We start from the raw sequence: 25,592 nt of genomic DNA, 5'->3' as shown, positions 1-25,592 counted from the left end.
TGTAGTTTCAACAACACCAGTGGTGGCAGTCGTGACTGGGCCAGTGGTGACTATTTTAGGTGGTTTTGTTGTCTCAACCTGTATTGTTGTTTCCTCTGATATGGTTGTTTCTCCAGGTTTGGTGGTAGTTCCTTTCGTACCTATTGGTGGTCTTTTTGTAGTGGTGGTAACAATAGAGGGCTTTGATGTAACCACTGTTGTTTCTTGACTCGTTGTTGTTTCCCCTGGGAATGAAGTTGTAGTTTCAACAACACCAGTGGTGGCAGTTGTGACTGGGCGAGTGGTGACTTTTTTAGGTGGTTTTGTTGTCTCAACCTGTATTGTTGTTTCCTCTGATATGGTTGTTTCTCCAGGTTTGGTGGTAGTTCCTTTCGTACTTATTGATGGTCCTATTGTAGTGGTGGTAAGAACAGAGGGTTTGGATGTAACCACTGTTGTCTCTTGACTCTTGGTTGTTTCCTCTGGGAATGAAGTTGTAGTTTCAACAACACCAGTGGTGGCAGTCGTGACTGGGCCAGTGGTGACTATTTTAGGTGGTTTTGTTGTCTCAACCTGTATTGTTGTTTCCTCTGATATGGTTGTTTCTCCAGGTTTGGTGGTAGTTCCTTTCGTACCTATTGATGGTCTTTTTGTACTGGTGGTAACAATAGAGGGCTTTGATGTAACCACTGTTGTCTTTTGACTCTTGGTTGTTTCCCCTGGGAATGAAGTTGTAGTTTCAACAACACCAGTGGTGGCAGTTGTGACTGGGCCAGTTGTGACTATTTTAGGTGGTTTTGTTGTCTCAACCTGTATTGTTGTTTCTTCTGAAATGGTTGTTTCTCCAGGTTTGGTGGTAGTTCCTTTCGTACTTATTGGTGGTCTTTTTGTAGTGGTGGTAACAATAGAGGGCTTTGATGTAACCACTGTTGTTTCTTGACTCTCAGTTGTTTCCCCTGGGAATGAAGTTGTAGTTTCAACAACACCAGTGGTGGCAGTTGTGACTGGGCCAGTGGTTACTATTTTAGATGGTTTTGTTGTCTCAACCTGTATTGTTGTTTCCTCTGACATGGTTGTTTCTCCAGGTATGGTCGTGATTTCCTCTGTGGTTACACCTGCAATAAAAGTTCCAAAAAATGACTTTGCGAATGATTTTAAAAGCTTAATACTACCAATAATTCCAGATTAATTTACTTTTCATTTAATTTTTTTACTATATCTGTTTCATGTAAAATACTAGTGCTGCATCTTTAGTTTTTTATCGAATATCATGCAGCGCCCAAAAAGCTTTTTTCCTTTACCTGGCGTTGTTTTTATAGCTGTACTGAATCTAAAGGGAGTTGTTGTTGGGACAGCAGTGGTAGTGGTTAAGCATGGGAAGATGTTTCTGATTATGGTGCCATTTGGCCCACACACAGCTGTGATGCAGTGTCCTAATCCATCCGTTGTGTTGTAGACGGTAGCCCCATATTTGTAGATTTTTCCATTAATGAAGCATGTACAAACTAAAGAGACAAAGTATTTAATTGTTTTACATATATATATAAATATATATATACACACATGCATGTGTATGTGTAAGGATATGTACGGTATGTAATGTACATTGTCTTAATATCAGTGAACCTATGTACTCACAGTTCACATCGTAGTTGCACCTTATTCCAGAGACTGTGCAGGAGCTTTGACATAGAAGGAAATTAAGTGATTATCCCCATGTGCTTTGGCATTTAAAACTTGAACATTTTCTCCAAATGCACAATATAAGATCTGGAAATATTTACCAAAGACCTGCTTTTCAGTGAAGTTACATAGATCTCAACATTGCCTTCTTATTTTTTCAATATTTTGGTCTTCAAAGCTGTATTTATTAGTATCAACATTGAAGCGCTCACACTTTCATTCTTCAAATCTTTAATGTGAGAGCTCCAGACTTTCATATTTTCTGATCTTCAAATCCTTCTTTATACACGTTTTTTTTATTGCTTTTTTAACTACTTCTGCATATATTTCAGTCACAGAAACCCTTTATCAACATTTTCAGCTCTTTCAGAACATTTTGTTGTTTTGAAGCATATTCCAGTTATGTATATAATTTATTATAATTAGAAATATTATTTTAAATATAAAAAATATAATGGAAAGTGTATGGGAGAAATGTTTGAATATCTCAAAAAAAGTGCTGAAGCATTCATACTTTATAGACAGGTGTACCATGTGGAAATACTTAACATATTACATGGCACCAATAGTGCGACCACGTTGTCAGTTTTGTGTATTTGTCTAAATACTCATGAACTACGAGGCGTACCAAAACAATTAAAAAATACATATCCCATACAATATGGGCCACGTTCATTTGTGTCTGTCAAAAAATGTAACTCTGTCATTTGTATTTTATTAGTTTGCTTTCTTTGACCTACATTTTAATCTTAATCAAACTAGATGACCCCATTTTTGAAGTCAAGTCATTCAATTCAAGACAGTCAAAAAGGTTTGTTCACATCAAGGGTTTCATCCACATGTCAATCTTCAGCTGCTATTTTATTGCTCTGTCAAAATTCCATATTATATATCAGTATATACGTAGTTATTTTACATTAGAAGTGTGCATGTCCAAATGTGGTAGATGCATCAGTGTCTACTGCGTGCTAAGTCATTACTGCGAAGAGGAATCTTTTGTATAACACATACCAAGTGGTACATTCGTCCGACGAAACCTTCTCTCCAATGCTGTAATGGGTGCCTTTGTCATCATAGCAGCCACATTGGCCCCAGGTGACACACTTCATTGTGTCTTCATCAAAGAATGGCTGGGTTGGAGGACACTGTGGATAGCAGCCTGCAACAGAATTATAACATTTTCATTTACCTCAATATAAATACAAGTATAGCAGCCTCCCCATCAATAAAATATAGACCCGCAGTATTTTAGAGGAAGAGTACACATTCTTTGGATTCTAAAACTGTATTTTGTTCGAGGCGCAGAGTGTAACTGTACTCCACAGGCTATCTATATGCAGATTGGTAGAGTTAGACAGAGATTTTCTGGTCTCATATCTCAGAGAAGTTTTGCTTGAAGTATAATATCTCTCTATTTATCCTGCCAACACACTAAGTGTTGACACAGAATAGAAAATCACAGAAAAAGAAGGAGGGAGAAACAGACTAACAAAGAAAAAAGAGGCCATGAAAGAAAGACAGGGTGAACATATAAGCTAAACTAATCACAAAACGCTCGGCCTGTATTTCATTGTTGTTACTAAATATTAAACAAATAAATATAAAGATTGGATATAACAGCATTATTGAGTATGATAGCTTTGACACATAACACATCTGATTGACATGCACTGTTATCACTGTTGTTATTAACAGGGTAAAGGTCAATCAGTCACTTTACTGAAGTTCCACTCAAAGCTTTGATTTGGCTGTAAAACACAGATTCCTCTAGTTAAGAGTAATGAAACACCAAAAAGATCTGTCTACTGTATATTACACCGCTCGATAAAAGACAGTATGGTGTGGTTAGAGTTCACTTTTTATTGCTCACTGGCAGTACTGGAAAACATATAAAACAATAAACTGTCGATACAGCATCAGGCGCACGTCTCAGTACCTGAGCTCTGTCTCACAACCCAGAAACAACTTCTTCTGCTGTTATTTAGCTGGCAGTACTTTTAGACAGACAGTTTCACTCTGCCCCCTTGCTGTCGGGTATAATTACACATGCTTAACCAAAATAACTGCATATTACTGAAAACACTGTACAAAATGTTAACAGATGGTACTATAAAATAAAATATATTTTCAGGTGCTACATGTACCTTCCAGGGCATTGATGAGGTTGGAACAGTTTCCTGATGGATTCCTACATGTCTTCATGCAGTCAGCGCCACAAGGCTTGTAGTGCCACTCACAGCCATTAGGGGAGTTATAGTAGTCACAGAAAATAGCTGCAAAAGAAAGAGACAAAAAGAATGTCCAGATTTTAAATGCCCATGATTTTGCTTAATATGACAAATTAATTTGACAAATTAATTCATATTTAAATTAGATTTAGCACCAGAATTTCCCAGAATCCTTAAATTTCCTCTTAAGTACTCTGTACCATCAGGTTTTCATCATGTTATTGGAGTCAAACTTACGGCACAGCTTGGGAGTTCTCCATTTCACACACGCTCCAGCTTCATTACAAACTTTGGCGTAGGCAGCCACAGCAGTGCAGAGACACTCACAGTCCCCACCGGTGTCACAAGCACAAGAGTCTCTCACACAAGAATCGAAGAATGGCCCTGGGTCAACCTTAAACAGACAATAACATACTGTAATTGAATGTTGGGGGTAATAAAAATGTTGTCCTGTTCTAGTAGTAGTAGCAGCAGCAGTAGCATTGGTAACAGTAGTCGTAATCACACTGGTTGTACTATCAGTTCTAATAGTAGAGATATGGGTGCTATAATAAAGAATCACCTAACTATAAATATCCAGTCTAAATATTTAACAGTCTGACTAGTAGTTGTTACATTTGTCTTTCTTTCATCTTATGTCAGTAGTCCGAATGTAAATTTGCTGAAATAGGACAAATTGAAAGTGGTGAGGTTTTTTCTGACAAAACTTTTCTGGCAAGGTTTTGGTGAGGTTTTTACAAGCAACTGTTTTTTTTTGATATATCACCTCGGTGGTGACATATTCCCATATTCTGACAATTCTGATAAAGTATACACAGGTTCATTTACTATAAATACATAAATGAATAGTCTCACATTGCTGTCAATGGCATAAAAACCATATGGGTTTTATGTTCCATCATACATCAGATTATGTCATTCTTACTTTAAAAAAAAAAACTTTATCTTTATTAACTTTATTTTATTATTATGCATTTTATGTATTATATTTTTAGAAGGTAGTTATGGTGATTGCCTGTGTATCATTAATGTGTGTATCCATGTTTCTTATCACCATACCTTTGAATGACAGCTCTTGAAGGTGGCACTGGTGATGATGCTACACTGTTTCTGGGACCAGGCTGCCCGGTAGCGGTTGGAAGCACAGGGATCAGTGAGGAGTTGGGCATTGGGGCAACTGGATGAAGCTTTCCAACTATTGCCAAATTGTAAAACATCTGCTACTGTCTCCTGGGAGCGTGTGGTGAAGTCATTCTTACTGTTACCATCGTAGTTTCCACACAGACCACATACTTTACCCTGAGGGACCCAATGACATGAGTGACCCAATGAGTTTAATGCTATATGATAGGACTGAAAAAATACATCAAAGTATTGCAGCATAACAAGATAGATTAAATACTGAATCAAAAATGTTTTTGAGTATTTATTAATACTTTGTGGAACAAAATGTCTGAGACAATTCTCTGTCATGTCCTGGTATATCCTAGAGAAGAAGTTAGCCTGAAAGGAACTGGCTAAACAAATAGTCATGCTTTGCTTACCTCATACTTTGGACTGAGTTTAATAAAAAGACTGGTCTTCTGGTCCCACATGAGCACAAGTCCTGGTTTGACTGTCAATACCAGATAAATACCCATCTTCTGTAACTGAGAAGGTAACACCTGGCTGCTGCCCTTTACCACCTGGAAGTTCTCATCTTTAAGCTGGAATTCATTATCCTGTGGGTTTCAACATTAAATAACATGCTTTTTATTACTGCAACCAGTTAAGTGAGGTGGAACAAGTAACAAGTATGATGGCTAAATATCATGAGCAGTGTGATTGAATATAAATGTTCAGGGTATATTTAATGTATTGTGGGCATCAGCATCATAGCATGACTATAGGATGACATTTCATTATTACTGGTCTCAGAGTGAACCTTATGCATCCCATTACAGTAGCAAATAAATCAAATAATAAAAGCCCAACTTCACTGTGTTAATATTAACATTAGTTTGATAGTGGGACCTAGTGTTTGAAACAGTATATGTGCGCAGTGTAAGTGTGTTGTGTTTACCCCAACAAAAATCTTGATGGTCTTGGAGCAGGTGGTTCCTGTGCTCCCACATGGAACATTCTCAGTGATAATTCGGAAGCTTCCACTGCCCTGACTAGAACCACAGTAGTCCTGATTAAGGCACATTGAGAGACACAGAATACAATTATTGGACACCATCCTTAAAATAAAAATCCTTTAACATCTCCTCTAGCTTGTAAAATCTGTGATCTATGAATATACCCATTTTTTGAAATTTTATTGACAACTACTAACTATTTTTCAGTTTAAATAGTGGACCATGGAAATAACACATGTTGTCAAATTACTTTGGACTACATCTGATTGCAACCTTAACCTCTGCACATCTGTCCATTTATCTCTAAAGTATGGACATAATCTGCCACTGTACCTGGAGGAGTGTATATTCACACTGTCCATTGAAGTCAAACCTCTTATCATCAAATGTGGTGTAGTGGCCATCACCATAGATCCCACAAACTGCATCACACACGTTGGTGGTACATCTGAATGTCTTGCCACTGCAATAGCTGAAGAGACAGACACAAGACACACATTTCCAATCATGTAGACCTTGCTAGAAAAAACATTACATCTTCAAAATTCTTTTCCTGGAAAGTGGGGTTCATCTTATGTTTTGAGAGCTAAATTCCATGTTTACAAGTTCAGATATAATTCTGAATAGAGAGCGAAGTGTTGTATTATGGGTTGTTTGTTGCCTTGATGGGTGGTTGATCCTAATGTTGCCAATTATAGTGTATCTTTTAGATTCAGCCAGCCCAATAGTGTCTTATTTTTCAATTTCTAAAATATAATATAATAAAATACTGACTCCTTTCAAAGATAATGAGGAGTTCCAAAAGACAGACAATGGGTTGCATCTTCTAAGGGAAATTTTCCCATCAGGAATACTGTAAAAGTGTCTTCAAAAAGTAATTTTCCAAAAACATGCATCATAGGTTACAACCCTGGTTAGAATGAACTTTCCCGATCAGTGTCCTGGAGTTACAACAAATCAAACAACTTTTTAATATGTGAACTTTAGAAATTAAACCCATTTACTTGTACCTTGCTGAAATTAAGCATTGGATGAAAAAAAGAAGATATAATTATAATCATTCCCTCTGGCCCAGTACAAGCATCATGAACATGTCTTTTGTCTCTTCTGAGTTCCTTTTCTGTTTAAAAAAGTGGCAAAATATATCACATGGTAACTTTAACTTTGTTCATTGGCCAGAAATCTTGTGGGATTGGTGGGAGGAGAAAAGAGAATTTTCTGCAATGGTCCATCATCACTATTTCTTCATAACTGCATTTATCGTATGCAGTATGGCACATTTGAGCACACTTCAAGGCAACATCTTGAGAACAATGAGTTGGGTTTCCCATTAATATAATAATTCTAATTTGTCTCATAACAGACACTTACGACACCAACACACATGCTGCACTCTGCCATTCTGATGGAAACACATGTTATGTGAAAAAGACGTTGGCAAAGAGAGCACATATTGAACACATAATGTTGGCTATGGGAACTAAAGCACTGTACAAACCAGGTGTTGCAGTCCACAGTCAGTGTCTCTCCAGGCTGGTACACCTGTCCCTTGTGCAGACATGGACAGTTGGCCTCTTTGATACAACCTCCTGATCCATCTGACACCAGGCCATCAGGGCACATGCAGCCTGATATACAGCCAGTACTGATCTGTTTCCATCCAACATGGAGGGGAAAGAGAGGGTCAAACAAAGCCAGTGCATGTTTGTGTAACGGTTTGATTTCTGTGAGCACGTGTGTGGTGAAGTTGGTACTTACACAACCCATGTCCAGAGAGTTGCAGCTCTTCTGACACTCAGTCCCAGTTGTCCCAGGCTGAGCAGTGGAGCAGTCAAAGTAAACCATGGGGGCAATGCATGTTGTAGAGGCTGGGTAATCAATAACAAATTCAAAGTTAGAGAAGCCTTATTGTCACAATAAACAGAAGTCAACATGTCAATATTCCATGAAATGTGCATAATTACTTCCACAATTTAGCATTTGATTGTGATTGTGATTTAGCAACACTTTTTCTTGAGTTTTGAAAATTCTTGATGTGGAAGAGAATTTTTTTTTTTTAAGTATATTTTTTCTGGCTTTTTTGCCTTTAATGGACAGGTTAGTAGAGATAGACATGAAACAGGAGGCAGAGAGAGGGGGGAATGACATGCAGGATAAGACCGCTCAGTGTGGGATTTCAACCGGGGTCGCCTGCAGCGAGGACTGTAGCCTCTAAACATGGGGCGGGTGTTCTACCCGCTGAGCTATGCTCAACCCCGATGTGGAAGAGAATTTCAAATTTTGTTCTGTGGCTGAGCATTGCACTCAACAGGCCTCATTGATTACATATGGATTGTCAATAGGACATGTACATTTTTAAGGGATTTAAAGGTCCAATGTGTAGGATTTAGTGGCATCCAGTGATGAGGTTGCAGAATGCAACCAACTGAATACTCTTCCCTCTCCCCCACCAAGCATGTAAGAGAACTGCAAAACTTGATGTGAAAGGCCCTGTCTACATATAGATATAAAGGGTTCATTCTAGGGTAACAAAAACAAAACAATTCTTATTTTCAGATGATTATTCTCTAATTAAAACATACTTGTGAATATTACATTCCATTTCTGCCAAGTCCATTGTGCAAGATGCCGCTAAATTCTACACACTTCACCTTTAACAGTTAGTTGACAGATTGAATTCAGTATTTAAGCAAAAAAGGAAACACCTACAACTCCTATGGTTAATGTGAATTATGGGATTTGAATGTGTCTGCATGTGGAAACCTACATTGTGGTCGTTTCCCTCCTGAGCAGCTGAGAGCTCCTTGTCTGCAGATGCTGTGAGAGCAGGTATGACAGATATGAGAAACATAGTTGAATTTTTCGTAGTTCTTAACTGTTCAATTGGTTTGCCATTAAATTCTGTTTTTTGAACATTCATATGGTGACTGAGTTTTAATTTAACACTATCCACAGATTGATATTTTTGGCACAAAGTAAAACGTCTAGACATTTTCCACAGGATGAATTTTAATATCTTTGCTGAACTCTGGCCTTTAATTTAACTACATATACCAATACTTTGGTTTATGAGAACATTCCAGCAAAACTATGACATTCTCATTGACATCAGCTTTATCATTGTGTTTAGTGAAAATCAGTACGATAACATGCAAAAATGCTAAACTACACTCTATGAATTTAACAGAATGTTGTTTTGTCATTGTGAGTGTCATTTATCTCAAAACACTTGCACAGCATTGTTTGTGTGGTTGTAGAGGTTTGTTTCCATCACACTGGCTCTCCATGACACATGTAAATCCTTACTGTCTACCTAGTGCCTTCTATCTATTTCTGTTCTAGTTCTGTCAGAAATGCTAGTTTGCTTCTCATTATGTCTTTCACAACTCTTGACATCACTGTACACTGTATTTACCATGTGGCACCATCTTTGGTGATAGCCTGTCCAGCAGGAATAATGGTGTCTTTATCATAGCAGGGACAGCTTGTCTTGGCCACACACTGGCCTTCCTCGTTCATATAGGTTCCCTCGGCACAGCCACAGCCATCCACTGTGGTGAAGCTGGTCTGGCAGGAGTAGTCAACCTGACTAAGGGAATGGCAGGTACGACCACAGCAGGTCATTTTGTAGTCATACACTGATCCAGCAGGACAAGATGTGCTGAATTTACCTGTTGGGAGACAAAAGTATTAGCATGTTAGCACATTTTATGTAGTTTAATTGTTTGTTGTTGCAGAAAGAGAATAGAAAAGGGTCACACGGTGTAACCATTAACATTAACTTGCAATTTAATATTGATTTGATGGCACCTCTACCTGTTCCCAGCTAAATATAATTCAGTACAATACAAACAATTGTGTATGTGCTGTGCTTAGTTTTTGTGATATTTACCTTGTTGAATTATTGTTTATTGTTGCAATAACCAAACCAATCATTTCATTAAATCTCATTAAATATTTCATCTTGATCTGTTATTGTTACATGTGTTTGGCTGTTTGTTACAAACAAGGCATCTCTCTATTAGTACAGTAAAACAAAGGACTCCTTGCTCACCACAGATGGTTGCCCTCCAGCCGGTGATATGGATTCCTGCTGCTGAACAGGCATAGACATAGGAGGACACTGCAGTACACATGCAGTCCTCACTTTTCTCACAGTTACAGCTGTCATACATGCAGTTCTGTGAGGGGACACAGTGGGCATGAGCACATTATTGAGGGTACAGTAGTTTAGCATGTTTATTTGTCATTACAGCTTAGTGTGTGCAGACTTACATCTTTGTATATGTCAGGACTGATGACAGAGTGGCAACGAGCAAACACTCCCTTGGGATCTGTTAACTTGGAGCACCAGTACTGGGCATAACTCTCTGAGACAAAGAAACATACATAAATGAAGAATGAAGATTCATATTAATCTATGAAAATACGATATGTCACACATTACATGGTATGGCACGACATAATAAGACATTGGAGGAGGCAATCTAGTACCCTTGCTGATGCCCTGGCTACAGGGGTGTCCAAAGCGTGAGGTGACATCAGGGCAATTGGCTCTGGTTTTCCAAGTGTTGGCAAAGGCTGCAGCAGTACCCTCCACCAGCCCATTCATCACCCTGAAATCATCACTCATTTTGTTGTTGAAGTTCCCACACAAACCTGTAGAGAAGGTGACACACATTTACAAAAATACTAAAGATATGTATTACATAACACTTTTTCCAACAATCAACTCCTAAGTGAGTAAAATATTGCTTTAGCATACCAGTAAGAGTAGAAAGCCATCCACTGGCTGTAATAAACAAATCACTTTCAAGTCAAACACTGTTACAATCTCCAGACCTAACTGACAACATAGCTATTAAACACAGCATTGTGTTGTTAATAGAAGAAAAACTTAAGCATTTGGGAAATCTTAGCAAATTGGATATCATTGACACACTTCTAACCAAAGTTGCCATGCTGAAAAACATGGTCACGGTATTCAGAGTTGATACACCCAAATATACCAAACCATTTATATTAATATCACTAACTACTGCCAAATAGACTATATTGCTGAACTGGAAAGACAGAACCAAGGTATCCACAACCCATTCAACTGACTCAATCTAGAAAAACTTACCACATGAAATAACAACATTAATCCTTAAGACAGCTGGTCCTCCTTTCTACAATACCTTCAACACTGATCACTCTTTACACAAATGGCTCGGACATACAGTAAATGGAAGTTTTAGTATTCTTGTAAGTTGTTTAATTGTATTTGTAGTTTTTGTAGTTTTCTCTTTTTATGCTCTAAAAATCTACAAGAAAACACAATGTGGAGTTTGTCCCATCAAACCTGTTTGTCTGGTTCTGTCTGTTTTGTATTTTGTTGTATATTGTGTAACTCTGTATTCAAAAAACAAAGTCAAATGTAAAACATCAGGTACTGATGTTGAGGCATACCAGAGGTGGTTCCTTTGAGTGAAGGGTGAGCTGAGATGAAGACCTGCATCATGGGAGACAGCTGGACCATCATTTGTATGCCCACCTTGGTGTTGATGACGATGTAGAAAGATGATGGCCTGAAGGCACTCAGCTCAGCTGGAGCAGTCAGAAGATTTAAAAACTTGATGTTAAAACAACTTGTTCAATCAGTCATAGAAATACTGTATTCACATTACTGTATTCTTTTTCTCAGTATTGCATTAGGTAAAGGCACTGAGATTGAAGTTTCTCTACATGTAAGAATATAGTCATTGTCATGTTCAATTATTGATCTTGTTGATCCAGTTGCTCTGTTCATTTATCATCTGATGAAAATTTGAAACTCTTTTGATGTAATGATTTTTACACTTTACTTGAGATGAATGGATCAGAACTCAACCAATAAGTCTCAACTGTCTGTGAGTGTTTCTTTTAAAGGAACAGCTGTTTATAGCATGCTGTGTGTATTCTGTAATATCATTTGTAGTAACTCACGTGTAAACAGTGGCAGCTGAGACACAATCTGGTTCACATAGACCTGTCCAGATGCCTGAATTTTCACAACCTGTCAATTTGAAGAAAAACACAATTTAGATGAAGATGATGAAGATGATGATGATGATGATGATGATGATGATGATGATAAATGATAAATGATGAATGTTGATACACCATGTTGGTGAGGATTAGACAACCTTGACATTAGGTCAGCCATAAATAAAAAAAACTCTAAAACCCTTCTCCAACCATTTGCAGTGTGATTCTCAAGGAAATGTGTGTGTGTGTGTGTGTGTGTGTGTGTGTGCGTGTGTGTGTGTGTGTGTGTAAAGCTTACCACAGAATTTCCATATAAGGCCAGAGTTACAGCTCTGAGGCAGGTCCTACTGTCAGAAAGACCACACTTGACCAGGTCCACCAGTACAGTGTATGCAGAGCCATTACTTTGCTGCAACACACATTGCAAATCATAAATTATACATTTGATATGTCTGTTGATCAAATACCAAATATATCTATTAGGATGTCTTTTAGATTACAGCTCATCTCTCAAGAGTCCATTATAAAGTCACTCATAAATCACACATAAATCACACAGGATGTGTGCATACACACTTCATTTACATCAACATACCTGCATATATTTAAACTAGTGCACACATTCTTACAGTGCTGTATGTTGACAGCCATAATAAGAACTTACAGTCCACAGCACATCAGTTTCTAGTCATTTTGTGAATGCATTATTGCATTGAGTTCCTTTTTCTACTGTGGGCCTTCATGTACTGTACTTCACAATCATAGTGTCGATCTTGCTGCATTTTCAGTGGAATCTGCACTCTGTCTATATCTATCTGAGCTGTGCAACAGAAACAGTAACATCAAACAGTTTTGTAAAACCATTCAAAAGCACAACTAACATCATCCTCAGCCATAGGAGGACCTTATGATCTCATTGATAACCGTGTAGTTTGAATCTTTTAAAGTTTCTTTTACAGTCACACTAGGAGGCAGGCACATTGGTGTGTTTTGTGATGTATATCATGTTGTGATTTGTGGGTCACAACATTATATGGGTCAATCATTCACTTCTACTACTACCACAACCTGCTACTATCTAAGTACATATTTTCAGTTGTTGAAGTCAGTCTACTTCTACTCAAAATGTGTTTTTACTTTGATTGTAGTACATGGGAAGTATCCCATAATTATGGTTGAGCATTACTGAAGATGATGATGTGTACTACCTTAGCCATAACATAGGAGCAGTCCCCATGGAAGGTATAGACTTTCCCATCAAAGGTGTTGATGTGGGCTCCTCCCTCCACAGAGCAGGTTCCTGGACAGTTCTCCTCTGTACATTTCCATTGGCCACTCTGACACACACTGTCAACACACACACACACACGCGCACACACACACACACACATACACACACACACACACACACACACACACACACACACACACACACACACACACACACACACACAGTATATGAAACTGATTAGTGGCATTCTTAGTATCATTAACATTTTTTATGAATGTCAGTCAAAAGTTTTCCACCAGTACGAACACATGAGGAATGAAGAGCATCTCCGTCCCGAACACATAGCTGGTGGCTATCATAGGACAGCTAAAAATGGGTGGCAAAACTGGCGGGATTGTTTGTCTTCATTTGCCTTTACTAGCAGTTGTGGGGCAAGCTGTAAGAATTGAAGACTGAAGAAAAGAAACCTGGCTGAATTTCAGTCATAACTAATGATGTTTCTGACTCTGTGGATTCCCAGTGGAATGCATTTCACTGTAATTTACTAACTGGATGAGAGAACAAACAAAACAAACCAAAAGAAACAAACAAAAAATTCTGTTAGGGCCAGGGACCATGATGGAACATGGTGTTATATAGGCATTGATGTGCCCTTTAAAATAATGTATGTAATAAATAGGTAATCTACAGGAATCCAAATTAAATGTATCTTCAGCAGCTTGAACTCTTTAACTGATTGTTTTTTTGCCACTTGGGGGCAGTGGAAACAAGTAGTGAACACAACCCTGAAATACAGGGGGGTCAAACCATTAATTGACTGTTTAAACCCTATGGATGAGGCATTGCCATAACAATAATAATAATTACTATTATCATTATGAATTATTAACAAGCTTAATTTATATGGAATCTTTCAAAAGACAAGTTCACCAGCTAGTCTACAGCTAACTGTATCTGTTTGCTGTTTGGTTCTGAGCAGGTAGCGTACTGTAGCTTCATTTTGAAACCATCGCCATGAGAACGCTTAGAGTGAACCAAAACAGGCTTGTAGCTGAAATTCACTAGAACACTCTGTTAAACTGAGGATAAGTGGCGGAGTCACTACAGCTCAATTTACTCTCAATGTCAATTTACACATCATCATTTCATAAATTGTCATTGTAGAAAATAAGTAAACAATCACTTTATCTCCATAAGAGGGTTGCAGTGAGACTAACTACTGACTACATCATTGAGTGAACTACTTGCAATAGCAAAAAACAAACATAAAAAAGTTAGAAGTTCTCATCTTACCAGGATCTACAGTTGAAAGAGTAAGACTCTCCTGACTTATAGGCTTTGCCGTTGTGTGTACATGGACACTGCTCTGCTGTAATACAGCCAGTGTTACTGATATCATCGAAGACCGTTCCTGAGGAGGAGAGATAATAATGACTTACCATCATGTTTTATGTCTGTGAATGAGACAGAAATTACATTGTTTTCATTTGGATACAGCATATATAGTACAAAATGTGAGTGGATACCAGCAGGGCAACTGCAGCCATCCTGGCAGTGACTGTCACATGTCTGGCTGGCCTGAGGGTTGGAGCAGCTGTCAGGACATGAGCTGCTACACTCTGTGAACTCCATGTTGTAAGGACATTCTTTGTCTGTGGAGACAAACACTTTAATGTTATACTAGTGACAATCAAACAACTCTGCTTAACATGTGATCTGTCTGGAAATAGTGCTAATGAAATGGACACCAGAGCATTCAAATAAAACATGTCTAGTCATCTTTTTAATTGTTAGCATCCTTACAACAAAAAGTAGTATTCCTCCATGGTTGGGGCTTGCCGCCTGCATGGACACACTCTCTGGAGAACTCTGAGATGGTTTTACAGAGGACAGAGTCAGTGTTGTCTTTAGAGTTGCACATATCAGCCATGCAGGCTTTACTGAAGGATTCCAAATCCAGAAGGTTTTGGCAACTGCTGAATGGATCACTGGAGAAGAACTGCTCACAGAATTTCTGAAAACAGAAAAAAAAAGAAGATCAGTCAGTCAGTTATAAAATCCAACGTCAGTTTGGTTCAATTTGCAGCTTTCCTCTTTCTGCTGAGCGAGATGAAAAGCGGATGCAGAGTTTGTCTCACTTATTTCTCCTGTTTCCAGGTTGGTGGAATAGTAAATTAAGCTAAGTAACTGAGGTGTAATATGCTGACATGTCACTGAATGTTTTAATGTCAGCTAATAAGGCTGTTTTATGAATATGCTGACGTATATGTACATAGACCAGTAGCCGCATTTTCGCGCCTGATGACGTCACATGTTGCTACCACAGTCACCCCAGTCAGACTTTTCTTTTTAGCTCCTTGAACATTTTTGTTTTCAAATGTATGATATTGTGTAAAATGTGAAAAGCTAATGTTAAAAACTGAGTTTATGTACTGTAAAAATGTTAAAAACTAATGTTAAAAACTAATTTTATAGATTTTAAAAGTGTTTAAAAACAAGTTAAAAACCTGGCAGCCCATGCATTTAGAGTAAAATGATTTTAGTTGGAAATGGAAAATGTATTTAGGAACCATTTGTAAGTGGTAACAAGCTATGTTTTATACGTAAGTCATAACATAAGCTGTTGACATGGTGCCAGCCTGTACCTGTAACATTATTCTATGATATGGTACCTTTTTTTTAAATCATCATCATTAGGGCCCGAGCGCTGACCAGCGCGCGAAGCCCTATTGTATCTGTCCGGATTATTATTCTTCTCCATCTTTTTTTTTTTCTTCTTGCACAACAACGCCCTTTTTGCCCCCCTGAACGTGCCTTAAAAGTCACCAAAGTTTGCACGCAAGTCAGACCCGCCGAAAATTTCGATATTTTATGGTTTGCAGAAATGGGCGTGGAAAAATGGCTCTCTAGCGCCCCCTACAAAATCAAGAAAAGCGAGCCCCTCGTGACAGATTGACATAGAGAAACGAAACTTGGTACACATGTTCAACATGTCAAGACGCACCAAAAAGTCTCTTGGACACATACCCTAACACCAACAGGAAGTCGGCCATTTTGAATCAAAATATTGATTTTAATGCTGAATCTGGCATCATATTTGAGCGAACTAGTCCTCGAGATTTCATCCCATCCACTTCAAATTCACACAGAGTCATTTTGAGACATTGGAGATGAAAAGTTATCAAAAGCTTTTTCCCCCGTCATTCCTGGTTGCCGTGGTGACGCGGCGAATTTCGATGCTTCGCCATGAAATTTCAAACCCTCATAACTTGACTCCACATGGTCTCAGCTTTTCCAAATTTCAGATGCTTGTTTAGCGTCCTGGACTGAACACATGTACAGTCTCATATTTAGTGACAGTCATAGCGCCACCTACTGGCAACAGGAAGTCACTTGTGTCATTTGTTCATTAATTATTCCCATAATCTTAAGTATTTCCACCTGAAATTGACTCAGCTGAGACATAAGACCTTGGTGATGCTACATTCTGCAACTCATGACCCATCATCAAATACTGTTGCCATGACAACGCATTCAACGCCATGAAAATACGATTACAGTTTTCAGAGGCAAAGGATGCCTTCACGGTAACGAAACTCAACACACACGTCCGGAGTGGGGTCATTGAACATCCTATATACTTCAATGGGATGGGCATGACTAAACGGCTCAATAGCGCCCCCTTGAATATTTCAAAATTGAACCTCAGCCTTCCCGATTGACATAGAAGAATGAAATTCGGTAGGTTTATGTATCATCTCCAGACGCACAAAAACGCCATTTGGACCAATACCCTAAGTCCAACAGGAAGTCGGCCATATTGGGAAAAATGCTCAATTTTGGTGCATTTTTTGGTCATTTCCACGCATCATATTTGAACGAACTAGTCCTAGGGATTTCATCCCATCCTCTTCAAATTCACACAGAATCATCTTGAGACATTGGAGATGAAAAGTTATCAAAAGCTTTTTCGTGTGTCATTCCTGGTTGCCATGGTGACATGGCGAATTTCGATGTCTCGCCATGAAATTTCAAAGCCTCATAACTTGACTCCACATGGTCTGAGCTTTTCCAAATTTCAGATGCTTGTTCAGGGTCCTGCTCTGAACACATGTACAGTCTCATATTTAGTGACAGTCATAGCGCCACCTACTGGCAACAGGAAGTCACTTGCTTCATTCTTTCACTAATTACTCCCATAATCTTAAGTATTTACACCTGAAATTGACTCAGCTAAGACATAACACCAGTTATCAAAATCTTTTTTATGACTTCTTCCTGTTGGGCGTGGCTGTGCGGACAATTTCGATGCTTCGCCATTAGGCAGGAAGTCCTTATAACTCCTACAGACATTGTCTGATCCTCACCAAATTCATCATGCATGTAGAGGGTCCCGCCCTGAACACATCTACACATCAATAATGTGTCAAATACACAGCGCCACCTACTGGACACAGGAAGTCAGCCTCATATGACAAACATTATCCGATTTACATGAAATTTACAGGATGTGTTCTCCACATCATACACTGCAACATGACATGTAATTGGTGGGTGATCTCTAGCGCCATCTAGTGGACACATGCAATGTGACTTAGCCCCATCACACAGTGTTCATTACAAGCCCAGGTGCCAAGACGTCTACGTGCCCGCTGTGTCTGCCATGTGACTGCAGCTGGACCGACATGCACGTACAAGGCGGTGCATGGGCGCGAGGGCCCGTTCATCACTGCTTGCAGTTTTAATTTTAACTGTTCTTTATGTCCTGGATAGATAAGGCTCAGTTAGTAATATATTTTACTATATTTTTACTGAAGTGGAGTCTTGAAGTCTGAAACTTACCTCTGATCATGTTGTGAGTTGTCAAATGATGAAATTGTTCATTTAGCAAATATGTACATAACAGCTTGTTTATTTTACATTTCTATTATCAATCAATACAAATATTACATTATAATGATTATACTGTGAAACAGATGGACCAGCAATTGTTATTTATTATAATGTTTATTTAGAAAAGAAACATCAAAATATAAAAAGTGCAAAAAATGTTATCAACAAAATTTTATATTAAATGGTTCAAAATGAATTATTGTTTTGAGTTGAGGATACTCTACTAATACTCTTCTCAATATTGACACAGATAATCCGGCATACTCATCTTTCACACAGTTGACTTCATGATATATAGAATGTAAATATGGAGTATGATCAAGAGTGAAGAGTTACCTTATCTCCACAGCTCAGGACTGGGTTGAGCTCAGGCTCCTCACAGGTCTCTGTTGCCTCATTCACCTTGTAGGCCTCAGCATAGTCTGACACAGACAGTGAAACTCCTACAGTATAGGACAGACAATAACAACATTGGTCATTGTGATTATTCAGCCCAGTAAAGCAGGTAAACACCAGTAAGCAAGTACAATTTTGCAGCTGAATGGTGGTCTCCTGCATCCATCTGTTCATCCAACTAACCCACCTCCTCCTAACAAGGCAAAATCATCTCATCAAGTCACCTATCATCATCTCAACTGCATCACCTCCCTGGGTTACAATTACTATGGCTGTTAGATGGTGTAAACATCTAACAGGTCCTTTTTTCCCAGTCTGAATTTTAAACCTGTATTGTGAGGACAGGCTATAAATACTATGATGAATGGAGATCCAGTTAACACCAGTTAGTCACTTTCCTATCACAAATTGACCACAAGGACATTAAAGTGAAGTGAAATGTCTCTTTAATAATGAGGAAGCCAATACGCCTATAGACGATCTGAATGAACAACAGACTTGGTGATCAACAGTTGCAGCTTTATGCCTATGTGCAGCTTTATGCCTATGTGTGATGTGGGTTAAAAAACCCACATCACATCTTGACAACAGTACAAAATGCATAGAACTAGATTCATGACTAAAACTGTGTACGTGCACAAAGACGCATTCTTTTTGTCAGGTTTATAAAACTGTGCCGACACATGGTTCTTGTTAAAGTCATAATGGAACTAGCCTCATTTCCACTCCAATCATTTACCATAAATGGATGAAGACATGGTTTTATCAACTCATATCAACATGCTGCCTGTTCCACCAGTCTGTACAAATACCCTAACCCTAACCATAACCCTAACTAAACAAAGTGCAAAGAAGTAGTGCAGTTTTACAGATTGTGTTGCAGCAGCAAGGTTCTCCAACAGCCAGAACAGCTGTCATTACGCGTAATCATTATGCACAGCTGTGCAGCTATTTATAGTGTCCATATCATAAATTCATTACATGGACCTGTAGACCATCATCAGCAGTGATATCTCATCACCATTATCATCACAAATGTAATCAATGATTAGTTTGTAGAGCTCATATCAAAACCGTTACAGAGGGTGTGTTGCATTTATTACATTTTGTATGATCTAAAGCAATTCATCAAGTTTATAAATGCACCCTTGATTGGTGTTTTCCAGAGCGCCACATTAAAATCATTTAATCAGTGCAGTTGGTTATCAACCTAACCAATGTTTAATTATATTTAGATTCCTCTCTGCAGCTCATCATATACCTCTGGCTGGCTCTAGAATAACATAGTCTGTGTGAAGTGTTCACATTCTGACCGAAAATTCTGGCCCCAGATGTTTTTGGGTTGCTGCCATAAGAGACCCTAATATTAAGGGAGATTGTTCACACAGGCAGTTTAGTAGAACCAGCGTGAAAGTAGTTCTGTTTATTGATTTATTTTTCAGTGAGTACAATTTACAGCATGTTATCTCTCCATAAAACTGAAAAGGATCTTACCGTCTTTCACCAACTCATTGGCTACACCGTCAAAGTCTCCACACAGTCCACAGATCTGGTTCTGGTATTTGTCATCTATTTCAAGCTGTGAACACATCCAAAAGATATTGTAGTTAGTTGCAAAATCACAATATTGTAAGTAATCAGTTATGATTCAGATCAGTTGTTTTCAGGTTTGACCACCTCAAAGTTTTACTGCCTTGGGGTTGCTGAAGTATATTTTCAAATTATTACTAAAATATTGAAACATGTCATTTTTTTCTATGCAGTCTATTTGGGGCTTTGAGTAAGCCATAGTTATATTCACATCACCACCTGGCGGCACTCTTTCTGAGTTCATGAGGAATTTCAAGATATAAACTGAGGCTCATGAGCCAGAAAAGGGTTGGTGAACTTTTCTAAATCATGTGGAGAACCTCAGTATGCAATGTATTATGTGAGCTCTGCTGATTCCATCTATCCCAGTATAATGTCAAGAAGAACCTACCTGAGTAAATGTAATTCTGTGTACATATTTTTGTAATACTGAAATGATATCAGTCAATCTTTATGAATTATATCAGTGTAATTGGGCAATCATTCAATCACATCCATCTTCTTTGAAGTAATGCATTCAGCCACATGTTTACTTAAAGCAGGTACAATTTCATGGTGGTTTTCAGGCTTGACTTGTTGGATATTGTTTGCTGATCTCTCCAGGGCATATCCCACAAAATCACTCAGTGCCTCATTATTGCTGTGTAGTGAGCTTTGATCAATCTTTTAGTCTAGTTTGTCTGCCAGTCTGTTAGTTAAAGACATGAAGATCTGACCTTGAGCTCAGGGCCAAGGAGAAACTGATGGTGGGAATAGTGTCATTGTCACTTATAAAGCTGTATTGATGTACTGTACAAATATATAAGCATGTGTAAGAAAAACCTGCTCTGATTACATAGAGTCAGATCTTGTTGTGTACAGGCTCAAACTATGAACATATCTTGTTTTGTTTAATATCCAATGACACTACACCTGACCACAAAAGTGAGGACAGACACCTGTGTGAGTGTGTGTTTCTTACATCCAGAGAGTCATCCAGGTTCCAGACAGATCTGATTCCCAGCTTAGTTTCAACAATGATACTAGATGTGGACCCCTTAATAGTCACCCCGAATGAGACCATTGGCAGTGACACGCTGCAGCAAAAACAGATTAAAAATTAGACAGAAAGCAGGAGCTGATACAGAACGTTTTCTTCCCCAGTGAGAGACAGTTATAACATGCAAAGGAGCCTCTGTGAATGGGAATGAAAAAGTAAAATGACAAAGTCACACAAAGTCATTGTTGTCACTTGTTGGAGAGAAATTTAGGTCTGCCTAGATAGTGGGTAAGGAGGAAGTGAGGGAGGAAGCAAAACACTTCATGAACTGGACAATGAATTCTATTGTTTCCAGTCTAGAAATCTAGATACCTTTGTCTTACCATGATTTGCTGTTGCATGGAGCCTGCATTTATCAGAACCTTGCTCTGGAAATAGTAGCAGCTGTCAGTAAAACAATGAGCTAACAGAGATAAGAACACACAGAAACTACAGAGCTGAGTGTATATGATCTATTCTTGATGTGAAAAAATATAGCCACAAGCTGTTGGTGTTACATTCAATGTAACACCAACAGCTTAGTTACACCATTTAAGACAGGCACATAGTGCTGAGCCAAATAAGGGCACTTCATAAATAAATACTGTGTAACATTGAATGTTAGGTGTTACATGTCATCCAGGTGAGGGAGTAGTGAAGTCACAATAGAATCAATCCCCAACAAAATATATTACAACCGTTTTATTGTTGTAAACAATTACAAACAATCTAAAAAAAGCTTTCATGGTGGTCATCAAGACACCCACTGTCCAAGAAAATAGTGACAAAGCCACAGGAAATACAGGTACAGTAAGTCATCTTTAATTGATAATGCTGTATAAAGGGCAAATACTTTAGTTGTTTTTATTCTTTATGATTCTTCAAACGTGATATTTAACATTTATATGTTTTTTTTTAATTCAAGACACACTGATCCTGGAATTGTTGATTTGATTTCACCTGAAATCAAATATCACAACTGCCACATTAACATTAAATACAACTGCAAACAAGACTCTCTGTCCTCACCATTGAGCTCTTACTATTTATATGTAATATTTCATTATATGCCATACACTCAATATTGTAGTTTTGCGTTTTTTTAAAACAGGAAATTACTTTAAGATCAGTCTCCATTCATTTTATTTTTTTGCACTCTCAATTGTAACCCATTAAAGTCAATGAACTGCAGCAAGTCTTGTACAACAGTTTTGTCTGTTCTCAAAGTTTGTTTTGCTGGTTTGTTTGATTTTGATTAGGGACAGGGATCTATCTGTCTGTCTGTATGTCAAACAAAAACTGGTACCAAGATGTGATAATCATGAAAATATAATACAATAATCAAATGTTTGGCACAAAACACACACAATCATCTGTGGGCTAAAATGCACCAAGTACTCCAATTTAATGTCCTGTAGTTTGACAAAATAACAAGTCCATTTACTTTTACCTTTTTGGAATCTTTCATCTCACACTAGCTGTCCAGAGAGCTATCTCCATTACTACTGAGCACTATCTGCTGAGGCAGACTGTGAAGCATGGTTGAACATTTCAGAAAAAACTATATATATAGTTAGATATAGTTTACAAGTGTGAACTGAACTTACGTCTTGCCATTGAAAATCACAGCACTGCTGGACAGCTCCACCACAGAACCTTCCAGCTTGATGATGATCTTGCTGATAGTAGGGATGTCGTTGACTATTTTGCGTCTCATCTGGATGTTGAAATTCTCATAGCTGCCTTTACACTGTGATGCCACAACATGGTTACAAGTAGAGGCAAGCTGGAAGAACTCTCCATCAAAGGTCTTCCAGTGATAGTGTCCCCAAGTCGTGCACACTCGGCCGATGTGAGATGAATTACCTACAACGACATCATCATTACATTAAACACATTTTTGAATTGATGAGAAGATTTTAGCATAAATGTACTTTGGACATTTGTTTTGCAGAGTTACCTGAATTGAGGTTTAGTGTGTTAACAGGAGGAACGATGGTTACTGTATTAAAGAGAAGGAATATTCATCACACACACACACACACACACACACACACACACACACACACACACACACACACACTCTCACATAAGTGACTGGTACTAAATACACATGTATACATATGTATGTTTGTTAAACAATGCATGCACACTTTTGTGGACTGTAATGGTAACAGGTGATCTGTAATCAACTGCAGTTTTAATCTTTAAAGTTTAGTTTTGAAGTCAAAGTAGGAGAATTAGATAGTTTCTTGTAGTATTTTACAGATAAATGCAAAGGAAAAGATTAAACAAGAAAGAAAACATCTTAATTTACAACTGTTGTATTAAAGCATGTTTTCTGCCCATCACCTTACACCAAAATTAACTTAAAACAACAACATCCAGCTGGCTTCTCAATGACCTTGTACAATCATCTCATAGTGTATCCAGTGAGTGTGAAGCTGTTAGTGGTATTTTAGATCATCACTCACCAGTCTGAGTGAGTGAGCTGACCAGCAGCGTCAGGTAGATGAGCCATAACGTGAACTGAAGTCCTGTAGTCCCCATGTTCATCTAGAGGACTGACCCACTATGAGAGTACTCACCTGGAGGGCAAAGGCTTTATAACCTGACAGTCAAGGTGGAGCTACACCAGTTCCTGTATGCACAAAGAGAAGGGGGGGGGGGGGCAGCTCCACAACTCATCCCTCCTTCATTCGCGTGACATTTACATTTTGTTACTTTTTGTTTGCACAGTAAACATGTCATCACCTCCATCAGTGCTCTGGGCTCTTTATTCACCCTGCAGGCCTGATGAACCAGATCTGACAGGAGATGGATAAGAAGGAGCGTTTTTTTGCAGTCACTCTGTGACTCAGTTCAGTTGTAAAATGTATAAAATCAATGCTTAACATAAATGTTGAGTATTTCAATATTTAACCATAAAACCATCATCCATGTGTTTTAGTAAAATGAACCACATTCTGGGGAGTTTTATACCGTCCCAGCTTCTCAGTCCAGTCAACTCTATCTCATAGAAATTCTGTTGATATACAACTAAACTGTTTATATTATATGTTATATATGTTTATAGAAAAACACATTTACAATTTAGTTGTATATGTATGTGTACATTTCTAGGTCTCCTAGAAATTATGTTCATATACAACTACATTTCTAAGTTTCTATGTTGGACACTAATAGACCCACTGTACATTACTGTATCTCAGTGCTGAATTCAGATTCAGTCATACACATAATGACAAAATGATATGGTATGAATTGTATATAACATGTGGTCTGGAAATTCTGTTTCATAAAAAAGGTTTAAATAAGTCTGTCCTAAGCATACCATGGAAACCAATCCCTGTAGACTTTCAGTCAGACTAGTTTTTAGGCTTAGCTTCACATCGGTTCTTAACCAGTGTCAATCTGCAAGACTAAAACAACACTAGTGTTTTCTCCACAGTTTCTCCCTGAACTGTCTATATGTATTACATATAAAACTTACCTCACACATAGGATACACTGTACCCATCCAGAAAAGTCTCTAAAGTCTCTAAACATGATACTATTATTTGCTGCAAAATAAATTACTATACTTCTTCTGACTATTTTCTTTTCTAAGCCACAAACTTGTGGTTGCTCTTGTTCTCTATCATTAAAACTCCTAGTAAGGATAAGGACAAGGCTGTTCATCCCACCTGTAGAGTTCCACACAGGCAGAGAATCTTTGACAAGAAGCGATGAAGCGGTTTGATATTTGGAGGCATTTGAAGATATAGATAAGGTATGATTGTGTGTCTGGTGCTAAGATCCAAAACATGAACTGCAAAACTGTATATCTTATCACTCACATGACATACCTAACTGAGTGGAAGTCAGTGGAAATATATTGCCAAACTTTACTGCACAGTTACTATCATGCCTCAGTATATAGTAATCAAACAATTACAAGCACTGCTGTCATCAGTGTCCTGAAGGAACCTGTTACTATTGGATCTTGAATAAACATGTCTTATTTACTGTGTTTGCAATATGTGATGACTATAACACAATAAAAACCCCAAAATGATAGATATCATATTGCACCAATAACAAAATTGCACCCCTATAAGGATGATTAGAAATGTGGCCATGTGCCACGTTGTTCTTGGCCATGAGCCAAGGAAAAACTGAACTCTATCAATTTATATAAACCACTATAAACCACTTAACATTTGTACTCATATCACCTGAACTGGGAGATGTAAAGCTAAATTATTTCTTCCCTGATTCCCTGGCAGAAAAAAAGTATCTAACTTGTAGTACAGCAAACTTTGAATGGCCTTAAGTCAGTGGTTGTAAGTCTGATTCCCTTGATATTTCTGGACACTTTATGCCTGTACAAAGCTGTAATATTTCCACGTTCTTCAACAAATACCATGACTGTATGCTTGCCTAATCTAATCAATGGCTTATTG

At 38.1% G+C, this 25,592-nt stretch overlaps 1 protein-coding gene across 1 annotated transcript; it reads right to left on the bottom strand.

Annotated features, from left to right (window-relative positions):
* Positions 1-1,215: 1,215 nt before the first annotated feature.
* LOC128361267 (mucin-5AC-like) lies at positions 1,216-23,697 on the bottom strand. The gene is made up of 29 exons (XM_053321655.1): positions 23,622-23,697; positions 22,755-23,013; positions 21,481-21,552; positions 21,091-21,205; positions 20,034-20,118; positions 18,480-18,586; positions 15,090-15,264; positions 14,777-14,902; positions 14,544-14,661; positions 13,228-13,366; positions 12,318-12,428; positions 11,978-12,047; positions 11,462-11,599; positions 10,505-10,669; positions 10,286-10,380; positions 10,065-10,191; positions 9,426-9,681; positions 8,778-8,827; positions 7,769-7,878; positions 7,509-7,660; positions 6,344-6,482; positions 5,953-6,063; positions 5,435-5,611; positions 4,950-5,189; positions 4,128-4,284; positions 3,807-3,935; positions 2,674-2,821; positions 1,618-1,661; positions 1,216-1,484 (listed from the first exon to the last, which is right to left on the bottom strand). Exons 1-29 carry the CDS (start codon positions 23,695-23,697, stop codon positions 1,216-1,218), a joined length of 3,960 nt encoding a protein of 1,319 aa, XP_053177630.1.
* Between the last annotated feature and the right edge of the window lie 1,895 nt (positions 23,698-25,592).

The sequence above is a fragment of the Scomber japonicus genome, chromosome 1 (genome assembly GCF_027409825.1).
Source record: "Scomber japonicus isolate fScoJap1 chromosome 1, fScoJap1.pri, whole genome shotgun sequence".
In the NCBI taxonomy this organism is placed as follows: Eukaryota; Metazoa; Chordata; class Actinopteri; order Scombriformes; family Scombridae; genus Scomber; species Scomber japonicus.
Note: the sequence above shows the minus strand (reverse complement) of the source record. Positions and strands in the feature narration are given on the sequence as shown.